Source organism: Lepisosteus platostomus, unplaced genomic scaffold (genome assembly GCF_059453375.1).
Source record: "Lepisosteus platostomus isolate fLepPlt1 unplaced genomic scaffold, fLepPlt1.hap1 Scaffold_91_H1, whole genome shotgun sequence".
In the NCBI taxonomy this organism is placed as follows: Eukaryota; Metazoa; Chordata; class Actinopteri; order Semionotiformes; family Lepisosteidae; genus Lepisosteus; species Lepisosteus platostomus.
This window is the reverse complement of record NW_028291703.1, coordinates 25,266-49,157: the sequence shown is the minus strand read 5'-3', so window position 1 is coordinate 49,157 and position 23,892 is coordinate 25,266. Positions and strand designations below refer to the sequence as shown.

Here is a 23,892-nt window from a genome sequence, read left to right as displayed (position 1 = left end):
TTCATATTTGTCGTCTTCTTCTTCTAGCTTGAGGTTTTGAAGAATTTCATGACAGACAAGGGCTCCGTTGGGAACAAAGGGCGTTGTGAGAAAACCGTTGCTTATTTTCAGCAGCAGAAATACAAGCCTTTAAATACAAGATGACAGAACAATGACGAAGGGCGTGCCGGGAGGAACTCATGCACTACAGAGGAAAGGGGGCGGGCACGTACAGTTCACATTCAAGCCACAAGTACTCTTCTCGGATGTTACACAAACAAATCCTAACGTCTTGAAAGCATTGCAGCATGTTTGTGTCCCACTTCCCGTGGCTGCAGGACGACTGACACGAACGGACAAACACAATCTGTGGCGTTTAGCGTGACATAGTCTTGCAGGCATCGTGCTGTCTCACTGCAATACTATACCGCTGGAGGAAACAGTCCATCTGGCCATGAAACTCATTTGAACGTCTAGCTACAGCAACTAACAATATCATGATTTATTCAGGATGTGTGGAATCAGCACGTCCCGGAGACAGCTTCCGAAATCGTGAGCATTCTCTGGTGGTGTCCTGCAGGGCGCCTGTGGGCGTGCGTTGGTGGTATAGTGGTGAGCATAGCTGCCTTCCAAGCAGTTGACCCGGATTCGATTCCCGGCCAACGCAGTGCCGATTGGTTCCAAATGCTGTCATGAGCCTTGGATTGTGACTAGCAAAGCGAAGCCTTTTGAAAGAGCAAAACGGAATTGAAGGAGAATCTTACAGGGGATTCTGAGCGGTGTCTGCATACACGCAGTCCGATACGGGTGCTGAAAGCTTGAGCTACTCTCAATGTCATGCTGCCTTTCCCCGGAGTAAATCTGTTACATTGAAAGAATGCTTCTGGCAGGTTCAAAAAGGGACCCTTGTTAATAGGAGAAATCAATGATTTCGAATGAATTCTGTATGCGTTAAAAGACAGCTATACACAGAAAACATGCCGGACACTGCTCATGATGTCTCAGTGCGTTTTTCCAAGCCATCTGACAAAGCCCGCCCACTGAAAACTGCAGCACATCGTGTAAAGACGTTCAACTTTGTAACTACTGCACGCACAGGAAGCAGAATAAATTCCTCTTTTCAAACTGTCAAAGGTTTGCTTTGCGAACGCTGCAGGACATCGCACAATCTCTTTTGAACGGGGACAAACCATTTCTTATGGGGCGCAGTAAGTACAGACGTTTAAAAAGCTCCACTCATGCCGACGATGCAGCATGAAGAAGCGCAACCTAACGTTTGACAGACAAAAGCCGGGCGCCGCTACGAGCAATATGAAATCATACTGACAGCACACGGCGTTTCGCGCTGACTCAAAAGTGATCTCGACAGACGCTGTTCTCTGCATAACGCTGAAAGAGCTAAAGAGCGTTTCTGTTGAGACGTAACAAGCTCGTTTCTTTCTACCATGATGTCACCATGACCAAATCTGTCTTTAAACACCTTGCTCAGTCTCTGACGAGACTGTCAAAAATTGCTTTCGCCGATTGTATTGCAAACCGGCGGAAGCGGGGTATTGGGAAAAGTTTTCAACTAGCAATAATCGCGCCTCGGCTAAACCTCACAGGCTACGATACTGCCACTGCGCAAAGCTGACGGTTGCCAGGCAACCGCGGGGATCCTATGGAAATCGTTATCGATCGTCTCATGGCATGTCGTTGCGGTAACGCTTCATATTTGTCGTCTTCTTCTTCTAGCTTGAGGTTTTGAAGAATTTCATGACAGACAAGGGCTCCGTTGGGAACAAAGGGCGTTGTGAGAAAACCGTTGCTTATTTTCAGCAGCAGAAATACAAGCCTTTAAATACAAGATGACAGAACAATGACGAAGGGCGTGCCGGGAGGAACTCATGCACTACAGAGGAAAGGGGGCGGGCACGTACAGTTCACATTCAAGCCACAAGTACTCTTCTCGGATGTTACACAAACAAATCCTAACGTCTTGAAAGCATTGCAGCATGTTTGTGTCCCACTTCCCGTGGCTGCAGGACGACTGACACGAACGGACAAACACAATCTGTGGCGTTTAGCGTGACATAGTCTTGCAGGCATCGTGCTGTCTCACTGCAATACTATACCGCTGGAGGAAACAGTCCATCTGGCCATGAAACTCATTTGAACGTCTAGCTACAGCAACTAACAATATCATGATTTATTCAGGATGTGTGGAATCAGCACGTCCCGGAGACAGCTTCCGAAATCGTGAGCATTCTCTGGTGGTGTCCTGCAGGGCGCCTGTGGGCGTGCGTTGGTGGTATAGTGGTGAGCATAGCTGCCTTCCAAGCAGTTGACCCGGGTTCGATTCCCGGCCAACGCAGTGCCGATTGGTTCCAAATGCTGTCATGAGCCTTGGATTGTGACTAGCAAAGCGAAGCCTTTTGAAAGAGCAAAACGGAATTGAAGGAGAATCTTACAGGGGATTCTGAGCGGTGTCTGCATACATGCAGTCCGATACGGGTGCTGAAAGCTTGAGCTACTCTCAATGTCATGCTGCCTTTCCCCGGAGTAAATCTGTTACATTGAAAGAATGCTTCTGGCAGGTTCAAAAAGGGACCCTTGTTAATAGGAGAAATCAATGATTTCGAATGAATTCTGTATGCGTTAAAAGACAGCTATACACAGAAAACATGCCGGACACTGCTCATGATGTCTCAGTGCGTTTTTCCAAGCCATCTGACAAAGCCCGCCCACTGAAAACTGCAGCACATCGTGTAAAGACGTTCAACTTTGTAACTACTGCACGCACAGGAAGCAGAATAAATTCCTCTTTTCAAACTGTCAAAGGTTTGCTTTGCGAACGCTGCAGGACATCGCACAATCTCTTTTGAACGGGGACAAACCATTTCTTATGGTGCGCAGTAAGTACAGACGTTTAAAAAGCTCCACTCATGCCGACGATGCAGCATGAAGAAGCGCAACCTAACGTTTGACACCGGGGTAAAGTTAGCTCGAAGTTCGAAAACGATTTTGGCACGCCTGTAGCGCTTTCACGAAACCTCTTAGAGTTGCGAGAATGCTTGTTTTGTGTATAAAATACATTGTGGATGCTTTCTCAGCCTTTACTTTGTCGTTTTTATGACATTTTTTTGACCAAGCACGCATATTCTTTTGTCCATATCTTCGCGATGGAAGCACAGAATGCTGTCAAACCAAATGCATTTTAAAGACCACGACTTGTGGATATTTCCACACCCTTTATATCAAACTATCAGTGAGCTAATTATCTTTTTTAAAACCTCCGGTTTTTCATCGATGCGTAATTACGCACGAACTGGAACCCGGGGGACCGCTGTGTGCACACGTTCACAACGCGAGAAATACTGTTCAATACGGCTTCGTGCGAAAAACCGGTATATGACCATAGGAAGCAGAACAGCGCAGTCTCCAATTACCCAGACTGTAAGCACGGGAATAAAGCTTTGTTTGATTTCTGAAACCCTTCCTTTACGTCCTGTTTTCATTCAGGTAAGGGTCAACTATATTCACAATACTACTGACAGCAGGAAGATAAAAATATTCTTTACTCAGCAGCTTATTAAAAACAGCTCCCATGATGTTCATACCGACTTTTTACACAGAACACTGACACAGCTTTGTGTTCTGAATCTCTTTTTCTCTTGCTTTTATTTAATGTGGCACAATGCACTGGGATAGGGGTATTCTGTTCACAAACCAATAGCATTTAAACCACAGCACCCACAATGCTGCAGGTAAGTGTTTTGCACACTAAGCAGGTCATCTGACTATTCCCAGCTTTGTTTTGGGTTATGGAACCTTTATTTTTTTATGATTTTCTGAAGATAACACTACAGGTGGGATGGGTGGGTTGTCTTCATGGCTCAATAGCATTTCAAATACAGCACCCACTCTGCTGAAACCAAGTGTTTTACACACCAGACAGGCCCCCAAACCTCATACAACCTTACTGTAGCTGTGGCCCCTTTCTTTAATTTTTTATGATTTTCTGAAGATTACACTACAGGTAATACACTGGGACGGGTGGGTCGTCTTCATGGCTCAATAGCATTTCAAATACAGCACCCACTCTGCTGAAACCAAGTGTTTTACACACCAGACAGGCCCCCAAACCTCATACAACCTTACTGTAGCTGTGGCCCATTTCTTTAATTTTTTATGATTTTCTGAAGATTACACTACAGGTAATACACTGGGACGGGTGGGTCGTCTTCATGGCTCAATAGCATTTCAAATACAGCACCCACTCTGCTGAAACCAAGTGTTTTACACACCAGACAGGCCCCCAAACCTCATACAACCTTACTGTAGCTGTGGCCCCTTTCTTTAATTTTTTATGATTTTCTGAAGATTACACTACAGGTAATACACTGGGACGGGTGGGTCGTCTTCATGGCTCAATAGCATTTCAAATACAGCACCCACTCTGCTGAAACCAAGTGTTTTACACACCAGACAGGCCCCCAAACCTCATACAACCTTACTGTAGCTGTGGTCCCTTTCTTTAATTTTTTATGATTTTCTGAAGATTACACTACAGGTAATACACTGGGACGGGTGGGTCGTCTTCATGGCTCAATAGCATTTCAAATACAGCACCCACTCTGCTGAAACCAAGTGTTTTACACACCAGACAGGCCCCCAAACCTCATACAACCTTACTGTAGCTGTGGCCCCTTTCTTTAATTTTTTATGATTTTCTGAAGATTACACTACAGGTAATACACTGGGACGGGTGGGTCGTCTTCATGGCTCAATAGCATTTCAAATACAGCACCCACTCTGCTGAAACCAAGTGTTTTACACACCAGACAGGCCCCCAAACCTCATACAACCTTACTGTAGCTGTGGCCCATTTCTTTAATTTTTTATGATTTTCTGAAGATTACACTACAGGTAATACACTGGGACAGGTGGGTCGTCTTCATGGCTCAATAGCATTTCAAATACAGCACCCACTCTGCTGAAACCAAGTGTTTTACACACCAGACAGGCCCCCGAACCTCATACAACCTTACTGTAGCTGTGGCCCCTGTCTTTATTTTGTAATGAGTTTCTGAAGATAACACTACAGGTAATACACTGGGACAGGTGGGTCGTCTTCATGGCTCAATAGCATTTCAAATACAGCACCCACTCTGCTGAAACCAAGTGTTTTACACACCAGACAGGCCCCCAAACCTCATACAACCTTACTGTAGCTGTGGCCCATTTCTTTAATTTTTTATGATTTTCTGAAGATTACACTACAGGTAATACACTGGGACGGGTGGGTCGTCTTCATGGCTCAATAGCATTTCAAATACAGCACCCACTCTGCTGAAACCAAGTGTTTTACACACCAGACAGGCCCCCAAACCTCATACAACCTTACTGTAGCTGTGGCCCATTTCTTTAATTTTTTATGATTTTCTGAAGATTACACTACAGGTAATACACTGGGACAGGTGGGTCGTCTTCATGGCTCAATAGCATTTCAAATACAGCACCCACTCTGCTGAAACCAAGTGTTTTACACACCAGACAGGCCCCCGAACCTCATACAACCTTACTGTAGCTGTGGCCCCTGTCTTTATTTTGTAATGAGTTTCTGAAGATAACACTACAGGTAATACACTGGGACAGGTGGGTCGTCTTCATGGCTCAATAGCATTTCAAATACAGCACCCATTCTGCTGAAACCAAGTGTTTTACACACCAGACAGGCCCCCAAACCTCATACAACCTTACTGTAGCTGTGGCCCATTTCTTTAATTTTTTATGATTTTCTGAAGATTACACTACAGGTAATACACTGGGACGGGTGGGTCGTCTTCATGGCTCAATAGCATTTCAAATACAGCACCCACTCTGCTGAAACCAAGTGTTTTACACACCAGACAGGCCCCCAAACCTCATACAACCTTACTGTAGCTGTGGCCCCTTTCTTTAATTTTTTATGATTTTCTGAAGATTACACTACAGGTAATACACTGGGACGGGTGGGTCGTCTTCATGGCTCAATAGCATTTCAAATACAGCACCCACTCTGCTGAAACCAAGTGTTTTACACACCAGACAGGCCCCCAAACCTCATACAACCTTACTGTAGCTGTGGCCCATTTCTTTAATTTTTTATGATTTTCTGAAGATTACACTACAGGTAATACACTGGGACGGGTGGGTCGTCTTCATGGCTCAATAGCATTTCAAATACAGCACCCACTCTGCTGAAACCAAGTGTTTTACACACCAGACAGGCCCCCAAACCTCATACAACCTTACTGTAGCTGTGGCCCCTTTCTTTAATTTTTTATGATTTTCTGAAGATTACACTACAGGTAATACACTGGGACAGGTGGGTCGTCTTCATGGCTTCATGATTTTTTGACTGTAATCAAGTGTTGTGCATTTGTGCAAGTGTCAGGCCTCCTGACCTTTCACAGTCATGCTTTGTTGTGTGAAACTTTAATTCTCTTTTTAGGATTTTTTGAACATGGGAACTTCCACCGAGATGAATGAGGTGCTCTTCAATAGCTTTTTCATCTATACACACAAGCGTATGTAACCAAGGCACTCAGAACCAACAGAATCAACGTGAAGTCATAGAAAAACAAGAATGCCCCCGAGACATCTGCACCCCCCTCTTGGACCACTCTGGTATCAACACCCCCAAACCAATCCATACCAGCTAACAAGACTCAGAATCGGTGCAACCCTCCAACCTGGACCAAGAGCAGGATGGGACAAGTACCTGCACCACACTACGCACCCCTCATCCAGACCAGCAGGACAGCCAGACAGCACCATCATGACACACATAATGAGATCACTTTCTGTCAGTATGTGTAACATTCTGGGCCTGGGCTCCTCTGTATTTTGGCTGAAGGGAGTTCAACAACATTATTAAACGGACTGACATCATAATCTGACAAGATACATTGTTTAGGGGAGACTTGTCCACCCACTGTCCCCCTGGTAACGTGAAGATCATTGTCCCTTGGCTTACCTAAACCAGAATCACTTGGGTCTCCGGGGCGGATCGGTGTATGGTACAAAGTCTTAAAAACAGAACATTGTTGAATTGTCTATAAAAAACAACCAATATCCCTTGGATTTCCCAAACACAAAGCTGGAGCAAGTATACTAACTCCATACCCTTAAACTACAAAAGGCCTGTGGCGTAGACAGGGTAAACAGCCACATCATGTGACATAACTGCATGAGCCTAGTGATGAGCCTAGTTTAAAATACTCAACCCCATCCTGAAGTACGGATGTTTTCCTTTGGCCTGGAATCCAGGACTGATCACCTGACCCTAACAACTGCCGGAGCATTTGTGTGAACAGTAACCTGGGCTAGCTATTCACCAGTATCTTCAATACCCTATTACTGGCAGCTTGCCAAATACAGTGTCCTGAATAGAAGTCAGATCGACTTCATATGAAGCTGGCACATATCTGACCACATACGCACTCAACACACACTTTAAATGAACAGAAAAATAGTGACCTGTGTCTTTGATTTCTAAAAAGCAATAGGCTCTATTTTGAACAAATAACAAATATACAAACTTTCAATGTGGGGTAAGAGGTACAGTCCACAACTGATTTTTTTTAGCGTACTCAGAAAGTATAAGCGGTTTGAAAATACTTACATAAATTATTTTAGGAAGACTGTGTTGGTTTTTGTATCATTTGTGTTTGTGTTGACTCTTATTGAGATCTCCAGTCACCTGCCCTTATAGATGCCTCTTTTGCTTATGTGTTGTTAGAAATTGAGCTCGCCTGTGTGCCTGCTTCTAGGGTTTTTTTAAAAAAGGAATAGGTTGGTTTTCTATTTTTTTTACCCCTTGCCCAGTAGCAGTCTACTACAGGGGGGATTCTGGGTCCTCTCTCCATACAGTATGTCTCCTTTTGCATTGTTTCCAGACCTGGGCTGATTTGAGTTTTTCATGGTAATGGATTACAAGGGTAGGTCTGACAGAAGTGAATGTGGTGGATCTGCCATCTGCCCAGGCAGGAAGGTAGATACAGTATATGTAAACAGGTTTTAGCATTAATGTTTTGCATACAATCACCCTTTCCAAAAGGTGAGATAACCAGAGAAAACAGGACACAGCTTTTCTAGGGACTTTTTTTCCCTACAGTATTTATGGTTACGATGGGTTTTAACTCTTTGTGGAGATAAGCTATTTTTATCTTTTCTTTGGTGTAGGTTCATGAATGCATGGGCTTTCTTTTCTTCCATGTCTTGTTCCTTTGTTCAGTTGTTTTGTATTCTTTCTGTTTTGTCCCCTTATTTTTGTGCTGGTGCTAGAATTTCTGCTGGCTTTTCCATGTTTTTCCCTTTTGCTCTTTGATTTAATTTTTTCCTGTGACCCATTTTTCCTTATTTATCTCAATGTGATATTTTCCCCTTCTCCTCAGCTGTTGAGTCTCTTGCACTTTCTTCCCTGTTATCAGTATTGTCTGATGTTGGATTGCATTTTAAGTTCCTTATTTTTTAGTAATCCTGTAATTTTTTTTCCACTGTTATTCTCATCTTTTATTGTACTATTGCTGTTATTGCAGTCTTCCCACAGTTTATTTTATTCTTAAACAACATACTAAATAATATAAGAATACATGTTGTGCTCATCTCTTTCCTGCCACTTGCACTCCTGATATTGTCTTCAAATAATTCCAATATTTTAGAGCTCTATATTTTCAAGCCTTGAAGGCCTAAGGTTGTTTTTTAAAGTGTTTGAATGTGATGTACTAACTACTGTCTACAATAACAATAACATACATAAATTACCAATAACATGCATATAAAAAATAGCCCAGAAATCAAGTATGAAGTAAGGAAATGGCTGCAGCTATGAATCAGAATTTTAATCTATTGGTTTTGTAGTTGGTTGGAACTTGGAACTAGTTAGACAAGGGGTGTGAAGATTCGTTACAGATGTATTTTGCTGTACGCAGAACAAGTGAACAATAGACGGACATAATTTCACAAGACAACCCAGTTGGTTCTTGAAATTTCCAAACCACACATCAGAGTGAAAATTAAAACAAATTGAGGAAGGACCGATAGGAGAAGATCAACAATGAATCATTAACATTACAATGCTTAAGTTGCCTTTATAATAAAGACAATTTTGTCCTTTTGTGAGGATCATGTCCACATTGGACCTGTTTTTTTAAGTTGTTTTGAAATTTCACTTAGGGTTCAGAACATTTCACAACTACTAATTTTTTTTCCTACCACCTCAGCTAATTCTCTCCCCCTTTAGGTTTGGGTGGGGGTATGGGTTTTTTCCAGAAACCTGTTATCATTTCTTTGATGTTGGACACATTTGTCTTCAGGAAGTTTTCTTCACACCTCCTATCATACTCATCTGACATGTCCATAGCTACACTCATTTACTTGCAGCAGACAAACAATGACAGAGTCGTCTGCAAATTTTATTAAGTGTCTGGAGTGGTGAGAGCTCTTGAGGGTGTTTGCTTACAGGACAAAGAGTAACGGAGACAATATGCATCCTTGGGGGAACCAGTAAAACAATACCTGTTGTTGGATAATACATTGTTGACTTTCACACTCTAAGTCTGTTCAGAAATCAGTAACCCCTCTGATGATGTTAAGATCAAAACCAAAGTTTGATAATAGCTTTGCTGCCTGTACTTGAGGTCAAATGCAATTGCATACAGAGGAGGAAGTATAGCACAACAAAAATAACACACTTCTAAATCTACCACAGCACAGAAAAAAACTAGAAAAATCACTTATAAAACCACAGGAGTACACAAACATAACACAAACTAGAATGCCACATAGACAATAATCTGTAGCAGAATATCTGCTTATGTTGTATTTTCTTTGTGGATGTTTTTGGATGTTGTATTGGCCTTGGCAACTCTGTGATTTAACAGTCATGATAATAAAGCATTTTTGAATCTCTATGTGAGTGGAACCTGTTGAATATTAGTTCAGATGGCTAGCTGTGTCAGCAGGTGTAGGCTGCAAAGGATCACGTAATAGTTTAATTCCATGCTGAAAAGAGAAGAAAGAAAACACAACATTTTGGCTGTGGAGCCTTCTTCAAGGGTTACAGTTGAAGAAGGCTCCATGGCCGAAACTTTGTTTTCTTTCTTCTCTTTTCAGCATGGAATTAAACTATTACTTGTTAAATATTAGTTACACTTGGGTTTCGCAATATAATATAACCAAGAGGTATTGTTATTTTTTTAATACTTTTACAGCAGTCAAACTGGCATACTCTGATATCTGAGAGAGAGTTTAATATAAAAATTTTCTCTTGAACTGTCATGAACCAGTTTAATTTGTTTTTACCTCTCTACAAATCAGCCTTCAAAAGCTTAACTCATGTAGCTGTAATGTACATGAACACCATTAAAAAGTTTTCCTTTCTCTATGTGGCACGTGGAGTGCTGAGAACGCATGCTCCAAGCTGCTTGCTCCTGTAAGGAATTAACAACTTAAAGATTAAGTTAAATTATAAATAGGCCTCACCCTGTACATAGGGAGTTATGGGACATGTTTCGTTTAGAAGGGATTTAAAAGTAAAAAGTAAAGCCTGAAATAAACAAACTGTGCCATGTAAGACCAAGGTAAGGAATGTTTGTTACTATTTGTTTTGTCTGGTTATTTAAACCATTCCGTCTATTTCACACTTAACCAATTTTGAATTAGAAAGACTACAAACTGTGCAAACTTCCAAGTCTGTAAGGGTGTATGATGTAGATCATTCACAAGAGCACACGGCTGCTTGTTATAATTGTAAGAACTGTAGTTCACTACTGTTCTTTTGACTCTTGAGCTTGCATCATACAGCCGTTGGAGTGCATTTCAAACCTAAGAGATATCAAACTCATTTAACCTGTCAGACATATGTTAAATGGGTTGTGACTTTTGGCAAAGTTTTTTGCTACATAATTTGTTTCATGAATACCATTTATCTCTATAACAACTTTCCTGTCCCCAGAACATATGTTTTAAGCTGCTTGATCCCATTGGGTGCAACCTTTCCATTGTATTCATAATGTGTTGTTTGCATTAGGAGTGTGTTAAATAAGCAGAAAAGAGGCCTGTTTTTTCTGTTGCTTCTGATCTTATACAGTGGTCAGAATCTCTCATCCAAAAGCTTATGAGTGGAAAAAAATTAAGTACAGATGCACAATCCATTAAAAACCATTTAAAGAGCATAAGGGTTTTCATCACATGGACTTGTTCGACTGTTGAGGATTTCTGTTTTGGTTGAGGATCAATTAAAGGACAACAACCTGAAACACTATCTTCGATCTTTCCAGAGCTGTAAGTAGTCATTCCAAGTTTATTAACTTGTCTCTTTTTTTCTATGTACTTTTCAATAGCCACTGATGTTATTTACAACAGTTTTTTTTTTTCAAAATTGCATCTTTTTGGACAAATTTTAAAGAATTGGCACAATAGGCGGAGGAGTGGCTCTGTGGCTCAGGATCTGCACCGGTGGCTGGAAGGTTGCTGGTTCACATCCCATGGTTGACAGAGGAATCCTACTCTGTTGAGCCCCTGAGTAAGGCCTTTAATCCCAGCTGCTCCAGGGGTGCTGTACAATGGCAGACCCTGTGCTCTGACTCCCAGCTTTTCTCCCTGTCTGTGTGTCTCATGGAGAGCAAGCTGAGGTATGCAGAATATGAAGTCCTAATGCAAGAAAATGTATATGGTCAATACAGTAATCAGATTTATTCCATGCTGAAAAGAGAAGAAAGAAAACACAATGTTTTGACCATGGAGCCTTCTTCAGTTATGATTTGATTTTTTACAATCATACCCACAAAAACTTTGCAATTTTTAAAAATCTTGCAAACACAACCCAGATATGTTGACTTCTTTAAAAACATTTTTTTAAAAGAAACACATACTTCTTTTCTAGTTTTTTTTTATGTGGTGGCTGCCAGGAATCCTCAGTGAAAAGGTATGCAGATCCTGTGCAGACGCAGGAGCAAGTAGTTATTGAGACAAGAGAACAATCCGAAACGTCAGGCAAGATCATAGTCGATCGGCGAAAGGTAGATCAAAATCCAGGAAGTACAGAGAGAAGCAAACAATCCGAAACAGAAGGCAAGGCCCAAGGTCGAGAGGCAAAAGGGAGATCAGTAACCAGTAAGCGAGATTTAGAGTAAACGCGAGGTAGAGCTCTCAAAGAGAAGACTCAATACCGAGGGTTTGGATGGTTAAAATTGTGCTGCTTGCCGCACAGTAGAGTGTGTGCTGATGGATTAACACGTGCGGCGGTGCTTGTTATAATTAACCCGCTGCTGGTAGTGGTTAGTTCTTTTGTGAGTTATTCTCCGCTAGCTGGTGGTTGTGACAGTGACAGAATGCTGTTTTGTGATTGATGCTATATCAAAATATAGGGCCCGTAAAATTAAACACAGAACTAAAACCATTTAATGGACTTGTACATCTGTTGCGCTCCTACACTATTAACATCCATTGGGCATTGAATTTCAATTATGTTTCCAGTCCATTCAGATATGTTCTCTATTTTTCAGATTGCTGGCAATGTCACATGTTAAAGGAGGACAGAGGAGTAGAAGGCCAGACCTGTGGTCAAGGGCTGGTGGAGTAGGGAATGTGATCAACGAATTTCTGAAGTTTTCTAAACTCGAAAAAAAAATTAGGTGGAATGACAGTATGTGGTCAACACTGTCAAACAGACTCCTTGGAGAGGAATGCCCCAGCAACAAGAAATGGTTATCAGTGATTTGGCATGAAGATAGAAAACAACTAAGAACCAAAGTGCTTAGGGCGCAGAAAGAGGAGAGTATTGGTAGGGATTCCAAACCAGATGACAGTACACAATCTATAGTCAATATTTCAAGTCAAAGTGAGGGACATAGTTTGGAAGGCAACACAGAGCTCAGAAGTTCATCAGAAGATACAGAAGATGCATGGGCAGCACACGGCAGCACAGACAGTGGTGACATGTTAGAGGGAGAAAAAATCTGTGTAGAATCAGAAAAAAAGCCTGAAGAGCACAGTGAATATTCCCAGGGGGCAAGCTCATCTGGGACATCACCTCAGGATAAAAGGGGATTAAGAAAGATTATGTCTGTGCCTAAAACTTTCCAAGTATGTTTAAAGGCTGAACAATGGAGAAAAATAGCACCTCTAAAAGGTACATCTAAACTAAGACGACCATGGACCCAGATCTTATATAACGAGTTCAGGAAGATAAATCCTTGTTGCCCAATAGCCTTCAAATACCAATACATCAGGAAAGAGAACAGCAGAAAAAAAAAAACTTTCTGATGATAAAAGCAGTCTGTACCTTCAGGTCCTGCAATGTAAAATACATTATGACAACAAGACACAAACCAATGGGCAATGATGACATCACAATTGATGTTGTACGAGCAGGGCAAATACAGCACAGTAAAAGGGAAACAAAATTTCGACAAGCACGTCAGCCTTATCGTCGAAAGATTGCCCGTGCCCTCACAAAAGGAATCAGCAATGTGTACTACAGGAACCTGAGCAGAACACCGCTTGCTGAAATTGCAGCAGGCAATTTATCTAAACCACTAACACAGAATGTCCTGAAAGTCATTTCATCAGAGTTCAGGAACAGTAAACGCATTCACTATGATCCAGTGTTTGAATTACATATGGCACAAAAATATATGAAAGCATGCGACTTCGACATTGTCCATTTCCCAGGATATATACAGATTTTGCAGTTAGACACATTTGCTGCCTATCTTTACACAGAACAGAGTATGCGAATTCTTATTGCCCATCTAAAGATGAAGGAGAAAGTCAGCCTTTACCTGGATGCAACAGGAGGGGTAGTCAGAAAAATTCCATCGGAGAACAAAAGAATTTTGTACTACAGTCTTACGTTACCTGGAGGTGGAAAAAGAAAGCCTCCATTACCAGTGTCTGAAATGTTGACAACTGACCACACCATTGTCAGTATAGAACGTTGGCTACGGAAATTCATGTTTGACATCTCAACATGTACTACCAAGAGAGTGCAGCATGTAGAAACTGACTACAGCTGGGCCCTGATTCACAGTGTTCTTTTTGCCTTCAATGGGGACACCATCCATGCATACTTAAATCGTGCAATGAAAGTCTGCCAAGGCAAACTTAAGTACACAGAACTTCAGATGTTCACTGTTCTGCACCTTTGCTCTGCCCATGTCATAAAGGCTGTCTCTCAAGCAATTAGTAAAAAAACAACAGACAAAGGACTGCGAGACTTTGCAACATTTTCCTTTGCCATCCTGCAAAACAGCACAACTTTGAGTGTCGCCAGAAATGTTTTCAAACACATGTGTATTGTACTCTCAAGCAGGAGGTTCACAAATGAAGTCCAATCTAGTGTCTGCCTCCTTAACGCTTACATTTCTCAAACAACCACACCAGACCAGATGGAAAAGGAAGCAGAAGTCAAAGACACAGATGAGGTACTGTACCCAAAAATGAGAGGCAGCCTGGGCCGCTCTCCTTTCGCTGTGGAGTTCAAAGGTATTTATGAAGACAGCATATCAGCTCAAGGACATGATGACTATGGGACACAACACAATGTGAACCCCTATTTCTGTGAAGACATAATAAGATTTCTGTTGCAAAGATACATGGCACTATTTCCACTGTGGAGTGGAATTTTGTTGGGTGACCTGGCAAGATATGCTTCAGACAGCAAAAAAGACATATCAATGTCAGAGGTAGCACAAACAAGAGCCACTAATTGTCATGTTGAGACCTGGTTTGGCATTGTCAAGCATTCAATACTTCAGCACAGGAGGAAACTGAGGCCAGCAGAGTTTATTACGATAATGAGACAATCCCTCCAAGGCCGGTACAGAGAACATATAATCCAAAATGCTCTCCCCAAAAAGGTTTTGACGGCTCCATTGATCACCACTAAGACACGTCATGAACATGCACAGGAACAATGGGCAAAGAGAGCACCAGGTGTAGGCAAAGAAACAAAAAATAAATTCTACAGCGCACCACAGAAAATTCCAATCCCCAAAAAAATGAGAACACAGGAAAAAAAAGTTAGCAATAGAAATATTGAAACAAATGAAAAATCGCCAGATGACAGCAACGGCCTGCAAGTACAGCAGGGGAAAGCAGGAACCACAGAATATAAAGAATGGCAGCACAAAGAAGAAAGGAAAGTGTCACCCAAGCAAGCTGCCGTGGGCATGGCTGAAGTGATCACACCACACTGTGATGCACGCCCCATCTCAAAACTTATAAAAGAGAAAACAGATTTCAAAAAGAAGGTAGGATTTGTATTTCAAATATTTCTCTGTGTGGACATTCACTTCTTTTTCAGAGCTTATGAATGTCATCTTCTACTACTGTAGGTGTTCTTTGTCGTTTCTCTCTAACTTGTTATACTTGTTGACATACTTGTGTTATACTTGTGGTGTGTAATCTCAATTTTCATTATGTTAGGTCCAGTGATCTCTTGTGTATGCTTTTGGCTTGGTAAATCTTTTTTAGGTACACGCCCTTTGGAACATCAATCCGAGTGAATTAGTGGTTGCAGTTTTGCCATCCATGCACAGTGCAGACACATATATTCTCAGACACTCGGAGTTTGTGTCTCTGAAACCAGATGAGTGGCTCATAGGCGAGGTAAGATGAAAGTGTTTGATTGCATGCATTTGTTAAGGTTTCTGAGCTTTTGTGTAATCAAATGTGTGTGAGTGCGTGAAATCACATCTTCTTCAATTGTGTTTGCTTTTTCCATAAGACCATTGAGTGTTACTTTCAAGTAGCGAAAGAATCCATGGACTTGGGGAAGAAGGTTTTCCTAATGAACCACTACACAACTGGTGTAATCATGAGTGGGAATAGAGAGCGCATGGCTAGACAACGTTTGTCCAAGGTAAGGACATCAAACACAAATGTTGATGGATTACATTAGTGAGGGGGCAAACATGGTTTTTCACTAACTGATGATTGTTTTATCAATAGAGAAACAAGGAGAGCTACAAGCAATCAAAACAGGTCACAACTGTGCCCATGGTGCTGCCTAAAGAAACTACCTTTATAGTCAGAAATCAAAATTCAAAGGTAGCACACCATCCCTGTGAGGCAGCCTGTTGTACTAATCTTGTCATTCTTTTCATTACAGGTCAACTTTGAAAACTATGAAGCCATTATTAGCTTTTTTAACACTGGTGTCCACTGGAAATTGTTGGTAAGTGTGGTGCAGGTAATCCAAAACAGCGTAGGTTTATAATTACACCTGGAACCATTACAGTTCAAGTGATTATCCTTGTTGCATCTAAAAAAATTACAAAGTCACAATGTATGTGTTCCTCTCCTGTTAAAAAAGGTGGACATTGATAGTGAGTGTCCAAGGCAATGGTGACAGTGCACTTTTCCTAAATTATTATTGTGAATACTGCTGTGTAATGAACAGACAACCAAACAAGTCAAAGTGTCATGTAGGAAAAAAAGTACTGTTAGGTCATTTCCTGACTGTCTTTGCCGAGGTTTGCAAAATATTAAATGTTAAATAATATATAAATATAAATATTATATATATAAAATATTCAAATATTAAAAACCTTTGTTTAAACAACATAAAACTCCTGAAACTGCCTGTGTGTCTGGCCCCACATTAAATGCAACTTCATGTCTGATGATGGGCCCTTTGTTTCTTGCAGTATCTGTATGCTCCATCCCAGAAAGTCTTTGTGGTCGACCCTATGGGGAGTGATGAGATGGGAGACTCCACTGCAGCGGCAAAAAGGTTCAGGTAAGAAATCAAGCATTAGTTTCGTGGTGAAATTCTGCAGGGGCACACATACATTTCAGGTTCAAGTTCAGCATGACAAATATTTCCTCATTTATCAATAACCTATTGTTTTGATTCACAGGGACTTTTTTAAGATGCGAAGGAATGTCCTAGGAAAAGAAGACTGGTTGAATATCAACTGGCACCCAAGCGTGATTGGTCACACCAGGCAAGCAGATGCCTCAAGCTGTGGGGTCTTTGTGATGCAGGTCAGCATAACCTTTCCACGCCGAAATTTTGGACTTAAAACTATTGTATGAGAGATTTTTAGGGAAATAATTGAAACAAACTTTTGTCTGTTAGATGGGCGCAGACATCATTAACAATTTCCCGGATATTCCAACATATATCGAAATAAACAGCAGTGCCAAAGAAATGAGAAAGTTGCGGGAAGACCTGTCAATCAGAATTCTTGAGGCTTCAGGTATTGTACCATTTGATCCTCATTGCCTACGTTTCTTGGTGTATATTATTTTCCTGAAGCATGTTCTCTCTCTGTAACAAGTCTGGATGAAAAAGATTCTCAATTTATTTATATGCAGAACTCATTTGGGTATTCTTTTTGTACTATATAACACAGTGATGAAAAGTTAATTAAATCACATTTCACACAGTTAAAATTCAATGACACTTTGGCCTTCGTCGTGGTTGACACAACCATTGTCTGGGAAAAGTGTGGGTCTAAATTGCCCATAGTGAAGCAAAGCAAACTGAAACATGATAGCTGTGTTATCATGTGCCCCCTTAAAATCATAGCAACACACGCTGACGCAAAAAAGGGTAACAGGTGTTGACAGGAGTATTCTGAGACATGACAATGTGCGGTTTAAGAAGCAGTAGAACACCTAATCAGGAAAGTGCATACGAAAAGGTCTCTATCAAACTGTCTTCAATTATGCAACAATGATCTGTAGATAACATTGGAAAAATCAGTCTATTTGGCATGTTTATTATAGCTCCTCTCCAGGACATGTGCCTGATGTGTGGAGAAACACCAGTGCGGCAGACAAACTGGGTAAGTGAACATCATCTCTATCTGTATGTGTAATGTAAGCACATAATAACAAAACATGCCAGTGAAAGGTGATAGCTGAACTGATATAAGGTTTACTGTCCGTGTAGATTCAGTGTGACAGTTGTGAAAACTGGTTCCATGAATTGTGCATCTCAAAAGAAGAGTATGAAAGCGCAAAGAATGAAGTAACATGGATATGTACATTTTGCCAACCCCAGTTTGGTGAGTATGCTCTGCATGCAAACTATCACTATGAAAGGGTTTTTTAAGCAGGACATGTAGTTTTAGATTCAGCAGAAACATACAGTAGGATGACATATTTCAGTGGACGTTATAATTGTTTGTTATTGTTAAGAAGTTTGGATTGCAGGCTTGTCTTCTGGCATTAATGGTTCTATAAATTAGAGATAACTTTTCAAAAAACACACCAAAGAAGGCACACATAAAAGATTACTGATAATCTGTGCAATTTATTACATGACACAGGCATCTCAAAGATAGAATTACTGTGTCAGATTAATGATTAGACATGGATGCATCAAATCACTTACTAGGTTTCTTTCCAATAGTATAGAAACAAAGACACAACCATGAACACCTAAAAGAGCTTGCCATTTAGCACAGAAACAATATAACGTCTTGCTGTAAAAACACAAAGTAAGAAAAAAGGAGTTTGATTAAGAGAGATCTGGCAAATTGTGCAAATACCTAGATCTTGATTTGTGACCCATTTATACTCCTTGGATCCTTTGCAGTTCGTAACCCTTCTTACGGTTTTATATTTCAGGCACTGTTGATGAGTGAGCATCCACCCCCTACTCCCGAGCATTACATAAAAGACATGCTGGAAACTCAAGAAGACTGTCAACGTGTTCTCAGCAGAATTCACCTCCAAAAGACACGTAAGTACAAGTTTCAATATCCCCCCAAAAATTTTATCTTGGGTAAGAGTAAACTTTCGTACACTTTGCCAAACAATAATGAAAAACACTAGAACACAAAATCACTAGAAACCATTTGTTATCTATTGCCAGAAACCAAACAAAGTCTGTATGAAAACAGTAAAAAAGTTAATCATGACACAACACAGTCCCTTTTAAATATGATCACTACACACTGTTAACATCACTGTAGTAGTGCAAAGAAATGTAAAACGACAGTATGTCACCATGACATGATTTATGTGAAAGATTTCCAGATAAAATTGTATCCATCCTAGTAAGATAGATTAATCAAGAAATTCCACTCCGTTGTGAGAAAGATCAAAGAAAAATGGCTTCTATCAAATAGAAGTGTATCTAGGGTGATTCCTTTTTATTAGGTTTCCAAAACAGTACTCTATCTACCTTCAGACAGGGCACAGTGCTAAAAGGATTCTAACCGGAACAATAAAACACAATTGCATCATCGAAGTCCGAACCCCACTGGCTTTCAATATCGTACCATGTACATCTCCAGGAGTGGAGACTCATGAAAAAGAACAGCCTAGACACCAAAGTGATACTTTTCTTACAGTAAGGTTAAGGTAGTTGTAGGATGCTGTCTAGATCAATGAACAGATTATGTTAACAATAGCAAGCACGTAGCAGAGCATTTAGGCACACAGCCCCTAAATTGTGGAAATATATGTCAGACCTTTTTAAGGATGCCCCATACCTACAAGCATATTTAACAATGCTGTAGTCTTCTACATCGTCTCTGTAGTCTTCTTTATCCCAAGTGATCTAATTCTTTAGGAGGTGCAGAAACATAGATATCAAGTGGGTAAGTAGACAACCACGTTGCAATTGTTTTTTCTGTGTCTAACCCTTTTTTTTTCTCCACACCATGCCTGCCACTGTTCTCTCTTCGGTGCCTTTGGTTGATATTGAGCTCCGTCCCCCATGACAAGGGATCCTCCTGGATTTCTGAAGCAAGGAACCCAGCCTACAAAACTCAAGATCCTGTACTGCTCAACCCAGTGGATGGGACACACTCAACATTAACATCTAGTCTCACATAATATATGAAATAGAATTCACCGTGTCAATCTGCATGGTTGTGCATGTGAACTGTTTCTAGTAACTATTTGTCATACACAACCAGGACCTGGAGGGGAGGTCAACCATCAGGCCTTGGACCCCCAGAGATTTTTTTTCTCCTTTGGAGTTTTTTGTTTTTCTCTCCTTCGTGCCTGATGGTTACACAGTCACATCATCAAGACTGCATACCACACCTTCATTGTGATTACAGATATAGCTTATTTAAAATGTGAAATTAGGAAAAAACTAAACGAAACATGGGAAATAAAAAGAATGTAAAATCTAAAATTTTCAGATGTTGTGATGAAGCTTTTGACTCATGAATAGCACCCCCCTATCCCAGTGTATTACCTGTAGTGTTATCTTCAGAAACTCATTACAAAATAAAGACAGGGGCCACAGCCACAGTAAGGTTGTATGAGGTTCGGGGGCCTGTCTGGTGTGTAAAACACTTGGTTTCAGCAGAGTGGGTGCTGTATTTGAAATGCTATTGAGCCATGAAGACGACCCACCCGTCCCAGTGTATTACCTGTAGTGTAATCTTCAGAAAATCATAAAAAATTAAAGAAAGGGGCCACAGCTACAGTAAGGTTGTATGAGGTTTGGGGGCCTGTCTGGTGTGTAAAACACTTGGTTTCAGCAGAGTGGGTGCTGTATTTGAAATGCTATTGAGCCATGAAGACGACCCACCCGTCCCAGTGTATTACCTGTAGTGTAATCTTCAGAAAATCATAAAAAATTAAAGAAAGGGACCACAGCTACAGTAAGGTTGTATGAGGTTTGGGGGCCTGTCTGGTGTGTAAAACACTTGGTTTCAGCAGAGTGGGTGCTGTATTTGAAATGCTATTGAGCCATGAAGACGACCCACCCGTCCCAGTGTATTACCTGTAGTGTAATCTTCAGAAAATCATAAAAAATTAAAGAAATGGGCCACAGCTACAGTAAGGTTGTATGAGGTTTGGGGGCCTGTCTGGTGTGTAAAACACTTGGTTTCAGCAGAGTGGGTGCTGTATTTGAAATGCTATTGAGCCATGAAGACGACCCACCCGTCCCAGTGTATTACCTGTAGTGTAATCTTCAGAAAATCATAAAAAATTAAAGAAAGGGGCCACAGCTACAGTAAGGTTGTATGAGGTTTGGGGGCCTGTCTGGTGTGTAAAACACTTGGTTTCAGCAGAGTGGGTGCTGTATTTGAAATGCTATTGAGCCATGAAGACGACCCACCTGTCCCAGTGTATTACCTGTAGTGTTATCTTCAGAAACTCATTACAAAATAAAGACAGGGGCCACAGCTACAGTAAGGTTGTATGAGGTTCGGGGGCCTGTCTGGTGTGTAAAACACTTGGTTTCAGCAGAGTGGGTGCTGTATTTGAAATGCTATTGAGCCATGAAGACGACCCACCTGTCCCAGTGTATTACCTGTAGTGTAATCTTCAGAAAATCATAAAAAATTAAAGAAATGGGCCACAGCTACAGTAAGGTTGTATGAGGTTTGGGGGCCTGTCTGGTGTGTAAAACACTTGGTTTCAGCAGAGTGGGTGCTGTATTTGAAATGCTATTGAGCCATGAAGACGACCCACCCGTCCCAGTGTATTACCTGTAGTGTAATCTTCAGAAAATCATAAAAAATTAAAGAAAGGGGCCACAGCTACAGTAAGGTTGTATGAGGTTTGGGGGCCTGTCTGGTGTGTAAAACACTTGGTTTCAGCAGAGTGGGAGCTGTATTTGAAATGCTATTGAGCCATGAAGACGACCCACCCGTCCCAGTGTATTACCTGTAGTGTAATCTTCAGAAAATCATAAAAAATTAAAGAAAGGGGCCACAGCTACAGTAAGGTTGTATGAGGTTTGGGGGCCTGTCTGGTGTGTAAAACACTTGGTTTCAGCAGAGTGGGTGCTGTATTTGAAATGCTATTGAGCCATGAAGACGACCCACCCGTCCCAGTGTATTACCTGTAGTGTAATCTTCAGAAAATCATAAAAAATTAAAGAAAGGGGCCACAGCTACAGTAAGGTTGTATGAGGTTTGGGGGCCTGTCTGGTGTGTAAAACACTTGGTTTCAGCAGAGTGGGTGCTGTATTTGAAATGCTATTGAGCCATGAAGACGACCCACCCGTCCCAGTGTATTACCTGTAGTGTAATCTTCAGAAAATCATAAAAAATTAAAGAAAGGGACCACAGCTACAGTAAGGTTGTATGAGGTTTGGGGGCCTGTCTGGTGTGTAAAACACTTGGTTTCAGCAGAGTGGGTGCTGTATTTGAAATGCTATTGAGCCATGAAGACGACCCACCCGTCCCAGTGTATTACCTGTAGTGTAATCTTCAGAAAATCATAAAAAATTAAAGAAAGGGGCCACAGCTACAGTAAGGTTGTATGAGGTTTGGGGGCCTGTCTGGTGTGTAAAACACTTGGTTTCAGCAGAGTGGGTGCTGTATTTGAAATGCTATTGAGCCATGAAGACGACCCACCCGTCCCAGTGTATTACCTGTAGTGTAATCTTCAGAAAATCATAAAAAATTAAAGAAAGGGGCCACAGCTACAGTAAGGTTGTATGAGGTTTGGGGGCCTGTCTGGTGTGTAAAACACTTGGTTTCAGCAGAGTGGGTGCTGTATTTGAAATGCTATTGAGCCATGAAGACGACCCACCTGTCCCAGTGTATTACCTGTAGTGTTATCTTCAGAAACTCATTACAAAATAAAGACAGGGGCCACAGCCACAGTAAGGTTGTATGAGGTTCGGGGGCCTGTCTGGTGTGTAAAACACTTGGTTTCAGCAGTGTGGGTGCTGTATTTGAAATGCTATTGAGCCATGAAGACAACCCACCCATCCCACCTGTAGTGTTATCTTCAGAAAATCCTAAAAAATATAAAGAAAGGTTCCACAACCCAAAATAAAGCTGGGAAAAGTCAGAGGACCCGCTTAGTGTGCAAAACACTTGCAGCATTGTGGGTGCTGTGGTTTAAATGCTATTGGTTTGTGAACAGAATACCCCTATCCCAGTGCATTGTGCCATATTAAATAAAAGCATGAGAAAAAGAGATTCAGAATGCAAAGCTGTGTCAGTGTTCTGTGTAAAAAATCGGTTTGAACATCATGGGAGCTGTTTTTAATAAGATGCTGAGTAAAGAATATTTTAATCTTCCTGCTGTCAGTAGTATTTTCAATATAGTTGACCCTTACCTGAATGAAAACAGGACGTAAAAGAAGGGTTTCAGAAGTCAAACAAAGCTTTATTCCCGTGCTTACAGTCTGGGTAATGGGAGACTGCGCTGTTCTGCTTCCTATGGTCATATACGGGTTTTTCGCACGAAGCGATTTGAACAGTATTTCTCGCGTTGTGAACGTGTGCACACAGCGGTCCCCCGGGTTCCAGTTCGTGCGTAATTACGCATCGATGAAAAACCGGAGGTTTAAAAAAAGATAATTAGCTCACTGATAGTTTGATATAAAGGGTGTGGAAATATCCACAAGTCGTGGTCTTTAAAATGCATTTGGTTTGACGGCGTTCTGTGCTTCCATTGCGAAGATATGGACAAAAGAATATTCGTGCTTGGTCAAAAAAATGTCATAAAAACGAAAAAGTAAAGGCTGAGAAAGCATCCACAATGTATTTTATACACAAAACAAGCATTCTCGCAATTCTAAGAGGTTTCGTGAAAGCGCTACAGGCGTGCCAAAATCGTTTTCGAACTTCGAGCTAACTTTACCCCGGTAACGTACCGGGGTAAAGTTAGCTCGAAGTTCGAAAACGATTTTGGCACGCCTGTAGCGCTTTCACGAAACCTCTTAGAGTTGCGAGAATGCTTGTTTTGTGTATAAAATACATTGTGGATGCTTTCTCAGCCTTTACTTTTTCGATTTTATGACATTTTTTTGACCATGCACGAATATTCTTTTGTCCATATCTTCGCAATGGAAGCACAGAACGCCGTCAAACCAAATGCATTTTAAAGACCACGACTTGTGGATATTTCCACAGCCTTTACATCAAACTATCAGTGAGCTAATTATCTTTTTTTAAACCTCCGGTTTTTCATCGATGCGTAATTACGCACGAACTGGAA

At 41.2% G+C, this 23,892-nt stretch overlaps 1 protein-coding gene and 3 non-coding genes across 5 annotated transcripts; 3 read left to right on the top strand and 1 right to left on the bottom strand.

Annotated features, from left to right (window-relative positions):
• The first annotated feature begins 574 nt into the window (after window positions 1–574).
• On the top strand, window positions 575–646 carry trnag-ucc (transfer RNA glycine (anticodon UCC)). The gene has a single exon. It is a non-coding gene; the product is annotated as a tRNA-Gly (tRNA).
• An 822-nt stretch (window positions 647–1,468) lies between these two features.
• Window positions 1,469–1,610, bottom strand: LOC148630722 (U4 spliceosomal RNA). The gene has a single exon (XR_015935004.1). It is a non-coding gene; the product is annotated as a U4 spliceosomal RNA (small nuclear RNA).
• A 650-nt stretch (window positions 1,611–2,260) lies between these two features.
• trnag-ucc (transfer RNA glycine (anticodon UCC)) lies at window positions 2,261–2,332 on the top strand. Its single transcript has one exon. It is a non-coding gene; the product is annotated as a tRNA-Gly (tRNA).
• An 8,785-nt stretch (window positions 2,333–11,117) lies between these two features.
• LOC148630720 (uncharacterized) lies at window positions 11,118–20,113 on the top strand. 2 transcript variants are annotated; one of them, XM_088624021.1, is made up of 11 exons: window positions 11,118–11,289; window positions 12,513–15,260; window positions 15,484–15,618; window positions 15,737–15,871; window positions 16,121–16,186; window positions 16,659–16,750; window positions 16,872–16,998; window positions 17,093–17,213; window positions 17,746–17,804; window positions 17,912–18,026; window positions 18,592–20,113. In XM_088624021.1, the coding sequence occupies exons 2-11, from the start codon at window positions 13,272–13,274 to the stop codon at window positions 18,606–18,608; spliced, it is 2,856 nt and encodes a 951-aa protein (XP_088480147.1). In that variant the 5' UTR covers window positions 11,118–11,289; window positions 12,513–13,271; the 3' UTR covers window positions 18,609–20,113. The 2 variants fall into 2 exon arrangements, with proteins under 2 accessions (XP_088480147.1, XP_088480148.1); XM_088624022.1 differs by lacking the exon at window positions 11,118–11,289 and adding an exon at window positions 12,034–12,120.
• The last annotated feature ends 3,779 nt before the right edge of the window (window positions 20,114–23,892 follow it).

Coding starts and splice junctions, on each gene's coding strand:
- LOC148630720 (XM_088624021.1), top strand. CDS start 13,272: ATGATAAAAGCAGTCTGTACCTTCAGGTCCTGCAATGTAAAATACATT. Junction 15,261..15,483: donor AAACAGATTTCAAAAAGAAG/GTAGGATTTGTA, acceptor AATCTTTTTTAG/GTACACGCCCTTTGGAACAT. Junction 15,619..15,736: donor ATGAGTGGCTCATAGGCGAG/GTAAGATGAAAG, acceptor TTTTTCCATAAG/ACCATTGAGTGTTACTTTCA.